We start from the raw sequence: 18,759 nt of genomic DNA on the forward strand, positions 1-18,759 counted from the left end.
CTTTATTAGAAATACCCCTAACCTGCAGATACATTTGTTGCAGGTGTTTCTGATAAAGTGGCCAGTGAGTGTCAGTAGAGGGGGGGTGTTTCTGATAAAGTGGCCAGTGAGTGTCAGTAGAGGGGGGGTGTTTCTGATAAAGTGGCCAGTGAGTGTCAGTAGAGGGGGGTGTCTCTGATAAAGTGGCCAGTGAGTGTTAGTAGAGGGGTGGGGGTGTTTCTGATAAAGTGGCCATTGAGTGTCAGTAGAGGGGGGTGTTTCTGATAAAGTGGCCAGTGAGTGTCAGTAGAGGGGGGTGTTTCTGATAAAGTGGCCAGTGAATGTCAGTAGAGGGGGGGGGGGTGTTTCTGATAAAGTGGCCATTGAGTGTCAGTAGAGGGGGGTGTTTCTGATAAAGTGGCCAGTGAGTGTCAGTAGAGAGGGGTGTTTCTGATAAAGTGGCCAGTGAGTGTCAGTAGAGGGGGGTGTTTCTGATAAAGTGGCCAGTGAGTGTCAGTAGAGGGGGGGTGTTTCTGATAAAGTGGCCAGTGAGAGTCAGTAGAGGGGGGTGTTTCTGATAAAGTGGCCAGTGAGTGTCAGTAGAGGGGGGTGTTTCTGATAAAGTGGCCAGTGAGTGTCAGTAGAGGGGGGTGTTTCTGATAAAGTGGCCAGTGAGTGTCAGTAGAGGGGGGTGTTTCTGATAAAGTGGCCAGTGAGAGTCAGTAGAGGGGGGTGTTTCTGATAAAGTGGCCAGTGAGTGTCAGTAGAGGGGGGTGTTTCTGATAAAGTGGCCAGTGAGAGTCAGTAGAGGGGGGGTGTTTCTGATAAAGTGGCCAGTGAGTGTCAGTAGAGGGGGGGGTGTTTCTGATAAAGTGGCCAGTGAGTGTCAGTAGAGGGGGGGTGTTTCTGATAAAGTGGCCAGTGAGTGTCAGTAGAGGGGGGTGTTTCTGATAAAGTGGCCAGTGAGTGTCAGTAGAGGGGGGGTGTTTCTGATAAAGTGGCCAGTGAGTGTCAGTAGAGGGGGGTGTTTCTGATAAAGTGGCCAGTGAGTGTCAGTAGAGGGGGGTGTTTCTGATAAAGTGGCCAGTGAGAGTCAGTAGAGGGGGGTGTTTCTGATAAAGTGGCCAGTGAGTGTCAGTAGAGGGGGGTGTTTCTGATAAAGTGGCCAGTGAGAGTCAGTAGAGGGGGGTGTTTCTGATAAAGTGGCCAGTGAGAGTCAGTAGAGGGGGGTGTTTCTGATAAAGTGGCCAGTGAGTGTCAGTAGAGGGGGGGTGTTTCTGATAAAGTGGCCAGTGAGTGTCAGTAGAGGGGGGTGTTTCTGATAAAGTGGCCAGTGAGAGTCAGTAGAGGGGGGTGTTTCTGATAAAGTGGCCAGTGAGTGTCAGTAGAGGGGGGGTGTTTCTGATAAAGTGGCCAGTGAGTGTCAGTAGAGGGGGGTGTTTCTGATAAAGTGGCCAGTGAGTGTCAGTAGAGGGGGGGGTGTTTCTGATAAAGTGGCCAGTGAGTGTCAGTAGAGGGGGGTGTTTCTGATAAAGTGGCCAGTGAGTGTCAGTAGAGGGGGGTGTTTCTGATAAAGTGGCCAGTGAGTGTCAGTAGAGGGGGGGTGTTTCTGATAAAGTGGCCAGTGAGTGTCAGTAGAGGGGGGGGTGTTTCTGATAAAGTGGCCAGTGAGTGTCAGTAGAGGGGGGGTGTTTCTGATAAAGTGGCCAGTGAGTGTCAGTAGAGGGGGGGGTGTTTCTGATAAAGTGGCCAGTGAGTGTCAGTAGAGGGGGGTGTTTCTGATAAAGTGGCCAGTGAGTGTCAGTAGAGGGGGGGGGTGTTTCTGATAAAGTGGCCAGTGAGTGTCAGTAGAGGGGGGGTGTTTCTGATAAAGTGGCCAGTGAGTGTCAGTAGAGGGGGGGTGTTTCTGATAAAGTGGCCAGTGAGTGTCAGTAGAGGGGGGGGTGTTTCTGATAAAGTGGCCAGTGAGTGTCAGTAGAGGGGGGGTGTTTCTGATAAAGTGGCCAGTGAGTGTCAGTAGAGGGGGGGGTGTTTCTGATAAAGTGGCCAGTGAGTGTCAGTAGAGGGGGGGGGTGTTTCTGATAAAGTGGCCAGTGAGTGTCAGTAGAGGGGGGGGGTGTTTCTGATAAAGTGGCCAGTGCAGGAACACAGTCACACAGTGTTTTTATAAACATATATAATTTATTTTTAAAAATCTGTACAAAAGAGCAGTGTGTGAAAGTGTGTGTGTGTGTGTGGGGGGGGGGGTTATATAAGGTTGTAGTTGAGTCCATTCTCCCAGGTGGGGTCCTGACCCGGGGGAACGGCGTTCTGAGTGTTGCTCTGATCGTAGAGGTGCTTCATCTCGGCTCTGTGGACCAGCTCGTGGATGCGGAACTTGACCTCGGCCCGGACGCTCTCGGGAAGGCGCTTCACGATGATGGCCATGGATCTGAGGAAGGGTTCCAGATCGTCCTGGTCCTGGTTTTTGCTCTGGTTCTGATCCGAGGGAGGTTTGTTTTCGCAGTGAGGACGAGAGCAGGCGCCAGGCTTCACGCTGCAGCCAGGGGGCGCTGCTCTGTTGTCTCTCAGAGCTGAGCTCTCCTCCTTCTCCTCTTCCCCTTCAATGTGTTTCTGTAAAACAGCACACAGCTCGTTCTGGGCTTTCATTCGGGTCCGGGACGAGTCCAGACTGCGGAGACAGGACACGACGTACCTGAGGGACAACACAGAGGGACACAGCGTTATATAATAATTATACACTTCTTATTAATAATAACAACAGTTTCTTACGACTTATTTAACACTTAATCGGGCGCTGCGTTGGTTCTGAGCTCCATCAGGAAAAAGCCGTGTCCAAAAGTCCGTGTGAGTGTGGGTTTAGACGAGTTACAGAACCACCCTCTAAAGGTAGGACTACGTTTCCCATGATGCTCCAGCATCCTTCCAAAAGCTTCTGAAACTCTGAGCTGGTTTGATTTTCGTGCGACGTAATGGACATTTGTAAATATTTTAAAGAACCTCAGCCTCGCAGCCGACAGACACTGATCACTCCGAGAGATGTTGTGTTTATAAGCGCTTATAACAGTATAAACACCCACAAACACACAATACACCGCTACAGCAAACAGACCGACGCCCCCTGGTCTCAGAAGGTAACTCCTCCTCGTCGTTTCGGAGCCGTTCCGTTCGTGACGATGTTGTATTAAATCAGGAAGCGAAGGGCAGTAATGACACAGTTTAAACCGTCCGTGTACCTTTCCTTATTCGGTTCTCCGGTTCTAATCCTGAAACCGAAGAACAGAGAATGACCCGTCTCCCGGTGTTGAATGATAAAACCAGACCTTGTCTGTGGCTGAGCTCGAGTCGCATTCACCTGGCTTCCTCTGTTCACAGAGCTGCTGTGTTTTAAAGCAGAGTCATGGTTAATCCACTGTTTGAAGTGCGCTGTTTGAACTGACACTGAGTCGACTCTGTCGGCTCTGATCCTTAGACACTCAAAGAATCGGTTCTTTGGGAGTTGACTCCTAATCTCACTGCGCAGAGAGGCGCTGGACGGCACCGTGGACCTGGAACCGCACTCACAATATTTCACAGTAATATCTGCCCCGTTTTTCTTTTAAATTAATAACAGATTTAACTCTTTCCTCCCCGTAACCGGGCGACACAGAGGAGGCAGCTGTGTCTCATTGTTGTGTGTCAGTGTCGTTTATTTGGTTCTATAATCGCAGGATTAGAAACAGAAAACCAAATAAACTACATTTATTATGGGATTATCCCAGAGACGTGTCCCCCTCGGAGACACACACTCACCTGCCAAAGACGTCCCAGCAGTCCTCGGCCTTCCTCTCGTCCACGGTGCCGCAGACGATCCTCCTCAGCCTCTCCGAGTCCAGACCTTCCTCGTCCTCTTCCTCTCGTCCGGCGAGAGACGATACGTTCACGAGGTTCACGCCGTGTCCCCCGGCGTAGAAGCGCTTCCCGCCTCGAGACGGCGGCGAGTCCGAGACCCTCTCCTCGTCCTGGAACGGTCTCTTGATCTGAGGCTTGAAGGAGTCGGCGTTGATCTCTGCGTCCGAGTTGGAAGCTTGGTGGAGAGAGTCCGCCTCCAGCTCCACGTCCACCTGCGCCGGACTCAACCCGTCACAGCTGTTCTCCACCACCGTCACCTGGAGACACGCAGAACCACAGCAGAACGACACCAAACCGTCACAGATCCGTCTCACTGCAGTGACTGAGAGCTAGCTTAAAAATGACCGTTCTAAAGGGTTCTTTAATGAAGGAAACACTTCAGATTGATGGAGAATGTGCTGTAGATGGTTCTATACAGAGAAGGGTGTTGTGTTCTTCTGGTGCTGTATAGAACCATGTCCAGCACATTCTCCCCTTCACGATGCAGAACCCTTTAATCAGGCAGAAGGTTCTTCAAGTGTTCAGGGTTCTATACAGAACCCTATTCTTCACTAAAGAACCCTTGCAGAAGCGTCAGCGTGTAGCGGAGCCGCGTCGTACCTCGTAGTCCAGGTCCGTGCAGTAGGACGACCTCCTCTTTATGTGAGGGTCCAGGAACTTGAGTCTCTGAAGAATCCACTGCTGCCTCGCGGTGCACAGCCGGCCCTCGGCCCCGGAGCCGTACATCTTAGTGTACCTGCTGTACTGAGTCCTCAGAGAGTCCCACTTCTTCTTCAGCTCCTTCTCTACAAGAAAACAGCAGCAGAACCGTCACCAAGAGGAGAACCGGACGGGCCTTGTTTTCGCTCAGATCAGATTTGCCGGATCTTGACGGTTCACATTCTCAAACGTTAGTGTCCTGCGTCTGTAACCGACAACAAAAACACTCGCGTGCGTCGTACTTTACTCCGGAGGACAGCACACAGCTCGATCAGGACGAGGAGAAAACACCAGCCAGACTTTACTGCTGCGCTGAGTTCGGCTCGATCTCAAATCACTCCCTCCACCCTATGTAGTGCACACTAAAATAGACGTTAAAATAACGTTCTCAAATTCTACGTCAAAATATAAAACCGTTTACAATCAGCTACAAGCTCCACACCTCGAACTGGTGCCCTCTCTGTGTGGGGGTTTGAGTTTATAATCTCTGAAGTGCACTATGTAGGGAGGATCTGGAGCTATTTGTCTCTCCTCCGTTGGCGCTGGAGGTGACAGCTGTGAATGTGAACAGGCAAAAAGACGTGTGACATCAGATCTGACTGTTTAAGTTCACATCACATCCTCGGGAATCGGATGCGTATCAGATCTAGGACACACAGGACAGTGACTCACATCTGATCTGAAAAAAATATCATATCTGACGTCTCCACACAGCTCTGAAAAGATCAGATCGCTGTCACATTACGGCAAAAAACCCACAGATTTGATTCACTTTTAATGTGAACACAGCCACAAAGATGGAGCTGCACATCTGACTGTAAAGGTGAAATGTGTGGTAGGTTCTAGGTCACCTACATTGTGTTTGAGATGTGTGTAGCAAGTTCTAGGTAATCTTTATTGTACTTTAGTTGTGTATTGAGTTCTAGATAATCTATTATGTTTTAGTTTGTGTAATAGATCATCTATGTTATGTTTGAGGTGTGTGTGGTGGGTTCTAGATTACCCATGTTGTGGTTGAGACATGTGTAATGGGTTCTAGGTAATCTTTATTGTACTTTAGTTGTGTATTGAGTTCTAGATAATCTATTATGTTTTAGTTTGTGTAATAGATCATCTATGTTATGTTTGAGGTGTGTGTGGTGGGTTCTAGATCACCCATGTTGTGGTTGAGACATGTGTAATGGGTTCTAGGTAATCTTTATTGTGTTTTAGTTGTGTGGAGTGTGTTCCAGATCATCTGTGTTGTGGTTGAGGTGTGTGTGGTGGGTTCTAGATCACCTTTGTTGACCCCACCACAACCACACACACCTCAACCACAACATGGGTGATCTAGAACCCACCACACACACCTCAGTTTGAGGTGTGTGTGGTGGGTTCTAGATCACCCATGTTGTGGTTGAGGTGTGTGTGGTGGGTTCTAGATCACCCATGTTGTGGTTGAGGTGTGTGTGGTGGGTTCTAGGTCACCCTTGTTGTGTTTGAGGTGTGTGTGGTGGGTTCTAGATCACCCTTGTTGTGGTTGAGGTGTGTGTGGTGGGTTCTAGATCACTCATGTTGTGGTTGAGGTGTGTGTGGTGGGTTCTAGATCACCCATGTTGTGGTTGAGGTGTGTGTGGTGGGTTCTAGATCACCCATGTTGTGGTTGAGGTGTGTGTGGTGGGTTCTAGATTACTCATGTTGTGGTTGAGGTGTGTGTGGTGGGTTCTAGATCACCCATGTTGTGGTTGAGGTGTGTGTGGTGAGTTGTAGATCACCCTTGTTGTGTTTGAGGTGTGTATAGTGGTTCTTTTAGAGGATGTGAACTGCTTTCTCCTTGTTCAAATTTTCCAGTCCACCTTAAATGAATGCAAGCGATGGGCCACTTAAGGTGGACCGGAGAGTTCGAACGCGGATGAGGCGAGATCCAGCACGCGACGGTGTGGCGGTGTAGCGGGGTGTGTGTGGGGTGTTGAGGGGGTGTCGAGGGGGTGTCTGGGAGGTGGTGCTGATGGTGTTCACCGCTGATCCCGAGCCGCTCCGCCATCTCCAGCCAGGCGTTCATCTTCAGGGTCTTGTTGCTGAAGTTGGACTCCGTGGTGTCGAAGAGCTCGGGTCGGGACTCCATCATCGCCACGAACTCCTCCTCCGTCTCCGAGGTCCAGCTGGAGGCCATGGTCGGTCTGAGGTGCGTCAGGAACGAGCTCATTTACCTCCTTTACCATCTCCACTCTCCGCGAACACACACACACGCACACACACACACACGCACAGCGTAAACACGCTCGGCGCCCTCTGGCGGACACCCGCTATAATAACACCCAGCAACAACCAACACCAACGTAGTACTGTCTAATATTTAAATATTAATATGCTAAATTATTTTTCCACTTACGGAGCTTCGTAGCAGTCATTCATTCATTCATTCATTCATTCATTCATTTTTTAACCGATTGTGTGTCCAGAACCTACCCAAAATCACTGTAAAGTTTGAATGGTATTCAGTTTACAACATTAGTGTGAGAGTCAGGGGCTGGTGTTGGGGATTAGTTCTGGATCAAACTCACTCCAGAGGAACCCCATCACTCCAGAGAACACAGTTCCACTGTTCCACACTCCAGAGGAACTCCATCACTCCAGAGAACACAGTTCCACTGTTCCACACACCAGAGGAACTCCATCACTCCAGAGAACACAGTTCCACTGTTCCACACACCAGAGGAACCCCATCGCTCCAGAGAACACAGTTCCACTGTTCCACACACCAGAGGAACCCCATCGCTCCAGAGAACACAGTTCCACTGTTCCACACACCAGAGGAACTCCAACACTCCAGAGAACACAGTTCTGCTGTTCCACACACAAGAGGACCTCCATCACTCCAGAGAACACAGTTCCGCTGTTCCACACACCAGAGGAACTCCATCACTCCAGAGAACACAGTTCCACTGTTCCACACACCAGAGGAACCCCATCACTCCAGAGAACACAGTTCCACTGTTCCACACACCAGAGGAACTCCATCACTCCAGAGAACACAGTTCCACTGTTCCACACACCAGAGGAACTCCAACACTCCAGAGAACACAGTTCCACTGTTCCACACACCAGAGGAGCTCCAACACTCCAGAGAACACAGTTCCACAGTTCCACACACCAGAGGAACTCCATCACTCCAGAGAACACAGTTCCACTGTTCCACACACCAGAGGAACCCCATCGCTCCAGAGAACACAGTTCCACTGTTCCACACTCCAGAGGAACCCCATCGCTCCAGAGAACACAGTTCCACTGTTCCACACACTAGAGGAACCCCATCACTCCAGAGAACACAGTTCCACTGTTCCACACACCAGAGGAACCCCATCACTCCAGAGAACACAGTTCCACTGTTCCACACACCAGAGGAACTCCATCACTCCAGAGAACACAGTTCCACTGTTCCACACACCAGAGGAACTCCATCACTCCAGAGAACACAGTTCCACTGTTCCACACACCAGAGGAACCCCATCGCTCCAGAGAACACAGTTCCACTGTTCCACACACCAGAGGAACCCCATCGCTCCAGAGAACACAGTTCTACTGTTCCACACACAAGAGGACCTCCATCGCTCCAGAGAACACAGTTCCACTGTTCCACACACCAGAGGAACCCCATCACTCCAGAGAACACAGTTCCACTGTTCCACACACCAGAGGAACTCCATCACTCCAGAGAACACAGTTCCACTGTTCCACACACCAGAGGAACTCCATCACTCCAGAGAACACAGTTCCACTGTTCCACACACCAGAGGAACCCCATCGCTCCAGAGAACACAGTTCCACTGTTCCACACACCAGAGGAACTCCATCACTCCAGAGAACACAGTTCCACTGTTCCACACACCAGAGGAACCCCATCGCTCCAGAGAACACAGTTCCACTGTTCCACACACCAGAGGAACCCCATCGCTCCAGAGAACACAGTTCCACTGTTCCACACACCAGAGGAACTCCAACACTCCAGAGAACACAGTTCTACTGTTCCACACACAAGAGGACCTCCATCACTCCAGAGAACACAGTTCCGCTGTTCCACACACCAGAGGAACTCCATCACTCCAGAGAACACAGTTCCACTGTTCCACACACCAGAGGAACCCCATCACTCCAGAGAACACAGTTCCACTGTTCCACACACCAGAGGAACTCCATCACTCCAGAGAACACAGTTCCACTGTTCCACACACCAGAGGAACTCCATCACTCCAGAGAACACAGTTCCACTGTTCCACACACCAGAGGAACCCCATCGCTCCAGAGAACACAGTTCCACTGTTCCACACTCCATAGGAACCCCATCACTCCAGAGAACACAGTTCCACTGTTCCACACACCAGAGGAACCCCATCGCTCCAGAGAACACAGTTCCACTGTTCCACACACCAGAGGAACACCATCACTCCAGAGAACACAGTTCCACTGTTCCACACACCAGAGGAACCCCATCGCTCCAGAGAACACAGTTCCACTGTTCCACACACCAGAGGAACACCATCGCTCCAGAGAACACAGTTCCACTGTTCCACACACCAGAGGAACTCCATCACTCCAGAGAACACAGTTCCACTGTTCCACACTCCAGAGGAACCCCATCGCTCCAGAAAACACAGTTCCACTGTTCCACACACCAGAGGAACCCCATCACTCCAGAGAACACAGTTCCACTGTTCCACACACCAGAGGAACCCCATCACTCCAGAGAACACAGTTCCACTGTTCCACACACCAGGGGAAACCCATCACTCCAGAGAACACAGTTCCACTGTTCCACACACCAGAGGAACCCCATCACTCCAGAGAACACAGTTCCACTGTTCCACACACCAGAGGAACCCCATCACTCCAGAGAACACAGTTCCACTGTTCCACACACCAGAGGAACCCCATCACTCCAGAGAACACAGTTCCACTGTTCCACACACCAGAGGAACTCCATCACTCCAGAGAACACAGTTCCACTGTTCCACACTCCAGAGGAACTCCATCGCTCCAGAGAACACAGTTCCACTGTTCCACACTCCAGAGGAACCCCATCGCTCCAGAGAACACAGTTCCACTGTTCCACACACCAGAGGAACCCCATCACTCCAGAGAACACAGTTCCACTGTTCCACACACCAGAGGAACCCCATCACTCCAGAGAACACAGTTCCACTGTTCCACACACCAGAGGAACTCCATCACTGCAGAGAACACAGTTCCACAGTTCCACACACCAGAGGAACTCCATCACTCCAGAGAACACAGTTCCACTGTTCCACACACCAGAGGAGCTCCATCACTCCAGAGAACACAGTTCCACTGTTCCACACACCAGAGGAACCCCATCACTCCAGAGAACACAGTTCCACTGTTCCACACACCAGAGGAACCCCATCACTCCAGAGAACACAGTTCCACTGTTCCACACACCAGAGGAACTCCATCACTCCAGAGAACACAGTTCCACAGTTCCACACACCAGAGAAACTCCAACACTCCAGAGAACACAGTTCCACTGTTCCACACACCAGAGGAACCCCATCGCTCCAGAGAACACAGTTCCACTGTTCCACACACCAGAGGAACCCCATCGCTCCAGAGAACACAGTTCTACTGTTCCACACACAAGAGGACCTCCATCGCTCCAGAGAACACAGTTCCACTGTTCCACACACCAGAGGAACCCCATCACTCCAGAGAACACAGTTCCACTGTTCCACACACCAGAGGAACTCCATCACTCCAGAGAACACAGTTCCACTGTTCCACACACCAGAGGAACTCCATCACTCCAGAGAACACAGTTCCACTGTTCCACACACCAGAGGAACCCCATCGCTCCAGAGAACACAGTTCCACTGTTCCACACACCAGAGGAACCCCATCGCTCCAGAGAACACAGTTCCACTGTTCCACACACCAGAGGAACTCCAACACTCCAGAGAACACAGTTCTACTGTTCCACACACAAGAGGACCTCCATCACTCCAGAGAACACAGTTCCGCTGTTCCACACACCAGAGGAACTCCATCACTCCAGAGAACACAGTTCCACTGTTCCACACACCAGAGGAACCCCATCACTCCAGAGAACACAGTTCCACTGTTCCACACACCAGAGGAACTCCATCACTCCAGAGAACACAGTTCCACTGTTCCACACACCAGAGGAACTCCATCACTCCAGAGAACACAGTTCCACTGTTCCACACACCAGAGGAACCCCATCGCTCCAGAGAACACAGTTCCACTGTTCCACACTCCATAGGAACCCCATCACTCCAGAGAACACAGTTCCACTGTTCCACACACCAGAGGAACCCCATCGCTCCAGAGAACACAGTTCCACTGTTCCACACACCAGAGGAACCCCATCGCTCCAGAGAACACAGTTCCACTGTTCCACACACCAGAGGAACACCATCGCTCCAGAGAACACAGTTCCACTGTTCCACACACCAGAGGAACTCCATCACTCCAGAGAACACAGTTCCACTGTTCCACACTCCAGAGGAACCCCATCGCTCCAGAGAACACAGTTCCACTGTTCCACACACCAGAGGAACCCCATCACTCCAGAGAACACAGTTCCACTGTTCCACACACCAGAGGAACCCCATCACTCCAGAGAACACAGTTCCACTGTTCCACACACCAGGGGAAACCCATCACTCCAGAGAACACAGTTCCAATGTTCCACACACCAGAGGAACCCCATCACTCCAGAGAACACAGTTTCACTGTTCCACACACCAGAGGAACCCCATCACTCCAGAGAACACAGTTCCACTGTTCCACACACCAGAGGAACTCCATCACTCCAGAGAACACAGTTCCACTGTTCCACACTCCAGAGGAACCCCATCGCTCCAGAGAACACAGTTCCACTGTTCCACACACCAGAGGAACTCCATCACTCCAGAGAACACAGTTCCACTGTTCCACACACCAGAGGAACCCCATCACTCCAGAGAACACAGTTCCACTGTTCCACACACCAGAGGAACTCCATCACTCCAGAGAACACAGTTCCACTGTTCCACACACCAGGGGAACCCCATCACTCCAGAGAACACAGTTCCACTGTTCCACACACCAGAGGAACCCCATCACTCCAGAGAACACAGTTTCACTGTTCCACACACCAGAGGAACCCCATCACTCCAGAGAACAGTTCCACTGTTCCACACACCAGAGGAACCCCATCACTCCAGAGAACACAGTTCCACTGTTCCACACACCAGAGGAACCCCATCACTCCAGAGAACACAGTTCCACTGTTCCACACTCCAGAGGAACTCCATCGCTCCAGAGAACACAGTTCCACTGTTCCACACACCAGAGGAACCCCATCACTCCAGAGAACACAGTTCCACTGTTCCACACACCAGAGGAACCCCATCACTCCAGAGAACACAGTTCCACTGTTCCACACACCAGAGGATCCCCATCACTCCAGAGAACACAGTTCCACAGTTCCACACACCAGAGGAACTCCAACACTCCAGACAACACAGTTCCACTGTTCCACACACCAGAGGAGCTCCAACACTCCAGAGAACACAGTTCCACAGTTCCACACACCAGAGGAACTCCATCACTCCAGAGAACACAGTTCCACTGTTCCACACACCAGAGGAACCCCATCGCTCCAGAGAACACAGTTCCACTGTTCCACACTCCAGAGGAACCCCATCGCTCCAGAGAACACAGTTCCACTGTTCCACACACTAGAGGAACCCCATCACTCCAGAGAACACAGTTCCACTGTTCCACACACCAGAGGAACCCCATCACTCCAGAGAACACAGTTCCACTGTTCCACACACCTGAGGAACTTCATCACTCCAGAGAACACAGTTCCACTGTTCCACACACCAGAGGAACCCCGTCACTCCAGAGAACACAGTTCCACTGTTCCACACACCAGAGGAACCCCATCACTCCAGAGAACACAGTTCCACTGTTCCACACACCAGAGGAACCCCATCACTCCAGAGAACACAGTTCCACTGTTCCACACACCAGAGGAACTCCATCACTCCAGAGAACACAGTTCCACTGTTCCACACACCAGGGGAAACCCATCACTCCAGAGAACATAGTTCCACTGTTCCACACGCCAGAGGAACCCCATCACTCCAGAGAACACAGTTTCACTGTTCCACACACCAGAGGAACCCCATCACTCCAGAGAACACAGTTCCACTGTTCCACACACCAGAGGAACTCCATCACTCCAGAGAACACAGTTCCACTGTTCCACACTCCAGAGGAACCCCATCGCTCCAGAGAACACAGTTCCACTGTTCCACACACCAGAGGAACCCCATCACTCCAGAGAACACAGTTCCACTGTTCCACACACCAGAGGAACCCCATCACTCCAGAGAACACAGTTCCACTGTTCCACACACCAGAGGAACCCCATCACTCCAGAGAACACAGTTCCACTGTTCCACACACCAGAGGAACTCCATCACTCCAGAGAACACAGTTCCACTGTTCCACACTCCAGAGGAACTCCATCGCTCCAGAGAACACAGTTCCACTGTTCCACACACCAGAGGAACCCCATCACTCCAGAGAACACAGTTCCACTGTTCCACACACCAGAGGAACCCCATCACTCCAGAGAACACAGTTCCACTGTTCCACACACCAGAGGAACACCATCACTCCAGAGAACACAGTTCCACTGTTCCACACACCAGAGGAACTCCATCACTCCAGAGAACACAGTTCCACTGTTCCACACACCAGAGGAACCCCATCGCTCCAGAGAACACAGTTCCACTGTTCCACACACCAGAGGAACCCCATCGCTCCAGAGAACACAGTTCCACTGTTCCACACACCAGAGGAACCCCATCGCTCCAGAGAACACAGTTCCACTGTTCCACACTCCAGAGGAACCCCATCGCTCCAGAGAACACAGTTCCACTGTTCCACACACCAGAGGAACTCCATCACTCCAGAGAACACAGTTCCACTGTTCCACACACCAGAGGAACCCCATCACTCCAGAGAACACAGTTCCACTGTTCCACACACCAGAGGAACCCCATCACTCCAGAGAACACAGTTCCACTGTTCCACACACCAGAGGAACCCCATCACTCCAGAGAACACAGTTCCACTGTTCCACACACCAGAGGAACTCCATCACTCCAGAGAACACAGTTCCACTGTTCCACACTCCAGAGGAACTCCATCGCTCCAGAGAACACAGTTCCACTGTTCCACACTCCAGAGGAACCCCATCGCTCCAGAGAACACAGTTCCACTGTTCCACACACCAGAGGAACCCCATCACTCCAGAGAACACAGTTCCACTGTTCCACACACCAGAGGAACCCCATCACTCCAGAGAACACAGTTCCACTGTTCCACACACCAGAGGAACTCCATCACTGCAGAGAACACAGTTCCACAGTTCCACACACCAGAGGAACTCCATCACTCCAGAGAACACAGTTCCACTGTTCCACACACCAGAGGAGCTCCATCACTCCAGAGAACACAGTTCCACTGTTCCACACACCAGAGGAACTTCAACACTCCAGAGAACACAGTTCCACAGTTCCACACACCAGAGGAACCCCATCACTCCAGAGAACACAGTTCCACTGTTCCACACACCAGAGGAACCCCATCACTCCAGAGAACACAGTTCCACTGTTCCACACACCAGAGGAACTCCATCACTCCAGAGAACACAGTTCCACTGTTCCACACACCAGAGGAACCCCATCACTCCAGAGAACACAGTTCCACTGTTCCACACACCAGAGGAACTCCATCACTCCAGAGAACACAGTTCCACAGTTCCACACACCAGAGGAACCCCATCACTCCAGAGAACACAGTTCCACAGTTCCACACACCAGAGGAACCCCATCACTCCAGAGAACACAGTTCCACTGTTCCACACACCAGAGGAACTCCATCACTCCAGAGAACACAGTTCCACTGTTCCACACACCAGAGGAACCCCATCACTCCAGAGAACACAGTTCCACTGTTCCACACACCAGAGGAACCCCATCGCTCCAGAGAACACAGTTCCACTGTTCCACACTCCAGAGGAACCCCATCGCTCCAGAGAACACAGTTCCACTGTTCCACACTCCAGAGGAACCCCATCGCTCCAGAGAACACAGTTCCACTGTTCCACACTCCAGAGGAACCCCATCGCTCCAGAGAACACAGTTCCACTGTTCCACACACCAGAGGAACCCCATCACTCCAGAGAACACAGTTCTGAATCATTTCAGAAGCAGTTGTTCACCTGAAAGACGTCTGCTGCTGTTCTTCTTTTCTCCAGAAGATGGAGACAGAGCACTGTCACAAAACAACAAGCACTTTAATCAAGTCTCTAAACACACACGCTCTCTCTCTCTCTCTCTCTCCTATCGCTTTTTGTTTTCTCTCCCTATATTCCTCTCTTCTTTCTCTCATTCTCTTTCAGTGTCTATCTCCCCCTTAATTCTCACTCATTTTCTTCCTCGCATACTTTTCTCTCCCTTTATTTCTTTGCATTCTCCCTCCCTCTCTCTCTCTCTCTCTCTCTCTCTCTCTCTCTCATTGATCATGCATGCATAAAATTCAACAGCTCTTTCTATGACTGTGCTCTTTCTCTCTCTCTCTCTGTGTGTGTGTGTGTGTGTGTGTGTGTGTGGTATAAACTGCTCAGACTCCTGTTATATATGATTTATTACATGTAGAACTTTTATAAATGCCTTCATTATTTACATATTATCTTCCAGAACTGCATCTATAACATACCTTTGATCATTTAAGACTTGAATATTAAACGCAAATCGTGTACCGAGCACAAACTAATTACACATTCCACCTTAAAAACTGCCCAGTGGGTGTCCGTAAACTTTTGTCCAAGCATTAAGTGTCGGGAGCTTAAAAATTCTACAGACCATTTACATTTTACAGTAATAACTCACACAAACTATGTGTTAAACATGAAATGTCTATTGTACAAAAAAACACTTTCTGAAGTGGCTCCAGTGTGAATTAAAACCGGTGTAACGTGGTCAGTGAGTGTCCGGAAAGTTCTGGCGGAGTGGTCAGTGCAGGTGGAGTGAGCAGCGCCTTGTGGCTGGACACAGAGAGGATTGTGGGTAATCCTCCAGTGAGGGGTCACATGTTGCAATGTAAAGGAGTGTGGGGAGATTAGCTAAGGCTGGCACTAATTAAATACTTAAGACTAAGCAGCAAACACGCTGACCACAACCTTTCAGCACAGAGACACAACTCAACACAACACAACCTTTCAGCACAGAGACACAACTCAACACAACACAACCTTTCAGCACAGAGACACAACTCAACACAACCTTTTAGCACAGAGACACAACTCAACACAACCTTTCAGCACAGAGACACAACTCAACACAACATTTCAGCACAGAGACACAACTCAACACAACCTTTCAGCACAGAGACACAACTCAACACAACATTTCAGCACAGAGACACAACTCAACACAACATTTCAGCACAGAGACACAACTCAACACAACCTTTTAGCACAGAGACACAACTCAACACAACCTTTTAGCACAGAGACACAACTAAACACAACACAACTTTTCAGCACAGAGACACAACTCAACACAACCTTTCAGCACAGAGACACAACTCAACACAACATTTCAGCATAGAGACACAACACAACACAATTTTTCAGCACAGTGACACAACTCAACACAACACAACCTTTTAGCACAGAGACACAACTCAACACAACCTTTCAGCACAGAGACACAACTCAACACAACACAACTTTTCAGCACAGAGACACAACTCAACACAACACAACCTTTCAGCACAGAGACACAGCTCAACGCAACCTTTCAGCACAGAGACACAACTCAACACAACATTTCAGCATAGAGACACAACACAACACAATTTTTCAGCACAGTGACACAACTCAACACAACACAACCTTTCAGCACAGAGACACAACTCAACACAACACAACTTTTCAGCACAGAGACACAACTCAACACAACACAACCTTTCAGCACAGAGACACAACTCAAAACAACCTTTCAGCACAGAGACACAACTCAACACAACTTCTCAGCACAGACACACAACTCAACACAAAACAACCTTTCAGCACAGAGACACAACTCAACACAAGCTTTCAGCACAGAGACACAACTCAACACAACACAACCTTTCAGCACAGAGACACAACTCAACATAACCTTTCAACACAGAGACACAACCCAACTCAACACAACTCAGTACAACTCAACACAACCTTTCAGCACAGAGACACAACTCAACACAACCTTTCAGCACAGAGATGCAACTCAACACAGCACAACCTTTCAGCACAGAGACGCAACTCAACACAGCACAACCTTTCAGCACAGAGACGCAACTCAACACAGCACAACCTTTCAGCACAGAGACACAACTCAGCACAAACTTTCAGCACAGAGACACAACTCAACACAACCTTTCAGCACAGAGAAACAACTCAACACAACACAACCTTTCAGCACAGAGACACAACCCAACTCAACACAACTCAGTTCAACTCAACACAACCTTTCCGCACAGAGACACAACTCAGCACAACTATCCAGCACAGAGACAGAAATCAACACAACCTTTCAGCACAGAGACACAACTCAACACAACCTTTCAGCACAGAGACACAACTCAACACAACATTTCAGCATAGAGACACAACACAAAACAATTGTTCAGCACAGTGACACAACTCAACACAACACAACCTTTTAGCACAGAGACACAACTCAACACAACCTTTCAGCACAGAGACACAACTCAACACAACACAACTTTTCAGCACAGAGACACAACTCAACACAACACAACCTTTCAGCACAGAGACACAACTCAAAACAACCTTTCAGCACAGAGACACAACTCAACACAACTTCTCAGCACAGATACACAACTCAACACAAAACAACCTTTCAGCACAGAGACACAACTCAACACAAGCTTTCAGCACAGAGACACAACTCAACACAACACAACCTTTCAGCACAGAGACACAACTCAACACAACTTTTCAACACAGAGACACAACCCAACTCAACACAACTCAGTACAACTCAACACAACCTTTCAGCACAGAGACACAACCCAACTCAACACAACTCAGTACAACTCAACACAACCTTTCAGCACAGAGACACAATTCAACACAAACTTTCAGCACAGAGACAGAACTCAACACAACCTTTCAACACAGAGACACAACTCAACACAACCTTTGAGCACAGGGATACAACTCAACACAACACAACCTTTCAGCACAGAGACACAACTCAACACAACCTTTCAACACAGAGACACAACCCAACTCAACACAACTCAGTACAACTCAACACAACCTTTCAGCACAGAGACACAACTCAACACAACCTTTCAGCACAGAGACACAACTCAACACAACATTCCAGCACAGAGACACAACTCAACACAACCTTTCAGCACAGAGACACAACTCAACACAAACTTTCAGCATAGAGACACAACAGAATTTTTCAGCACAGTGACACAACTCAACACAACACAACCTTTTAGCACAGATACAGATCTCAACACAACCTTTCAGCACAGAGACACAACTCAACACTACCTTTCAGCACAGAGACACAACTCAACACAACACAACCTTTCAGCACAGAGACACAACCCAACTCAACACATCTCAGTTCAACTCAACACAACCTTTCAGCACAGAGACACAACCCAACTCAACACAACTCAGTTCAACTCAACACAACCTTTCCGCACAGAGACACAACTCAGCACATCTATCCAGCACAGAGACAGAAATCAACACAACCTTTCAGCACAGAGACACAACTCAACACAACCTTTCAGCACAGAGACACAACTCAACACAGCACAACCTTTCAGCACAGAGACACAACTCAACACAACCTTTCAGCACAGAGACACAACTCAACACAACATTTCAGCATAGAGACACAACACAAAACAATTGTTCAGCACAGTGACACAACTCAACACAACACAACCTTTTAGCACAGAGACACAACCCAACACAACCTTTCAGCACAGAGACACAACTCAACACAACACAACTTTTCAGCACAGAGACACAACTCAACACAACACAACCTTTCAGCACAGAGACACAACTCA

General features: G+C 49.5%; 1 protein-coding gene across 1 annotated transcript; it reads right to left on the reverse strand.

The window, feature by feature from the left end:
• Positions 1-2,179: 2,179 nt before the first annotated feature.
• Positions 2,180-6,812, reverse strand: LOC136666547 (uncharacterized). Its single transcript, XM_066644809.1, has 4 exons — positions 6,568-6,812; positions 4,471-4,655; positions 3,772-4,127; positions 2,180-2,674 (listed from the first exon to the last, which is right to left on the reverse strand). The coding sequence occupies exons 1-4, from the start codon at positions 6,752-6,754 to the stop codon at positions 2,227-2,229; spliced, it is 1,176 nt and encodes a 391-aa protein (XP_066500906.1). The 5' UTR covers positions 6,755-6,812; the 3' UTR covers positions 2,180-2,226.
• Between the last annotated feature and the right edge of the window lie 11,947 nt (positions 6,813-18,759).

Source organism: Hoplias malabaricus, chromosome 14 (assembly GCF_029633855.1).
Source record: "Hoplias malabaricus isolate fHopMal1 chromosome 14, fHopMal1.hap1, whole genome shotgun sequence".
In the NCBI taxonomy this organism is placed as follows: domain Eukaryota; kingdom Metazoa; phylum Chordata; class Actinopteri; order Characiformes; family Erythrinidae; genus Hoplias; species Hoplias malabaricus.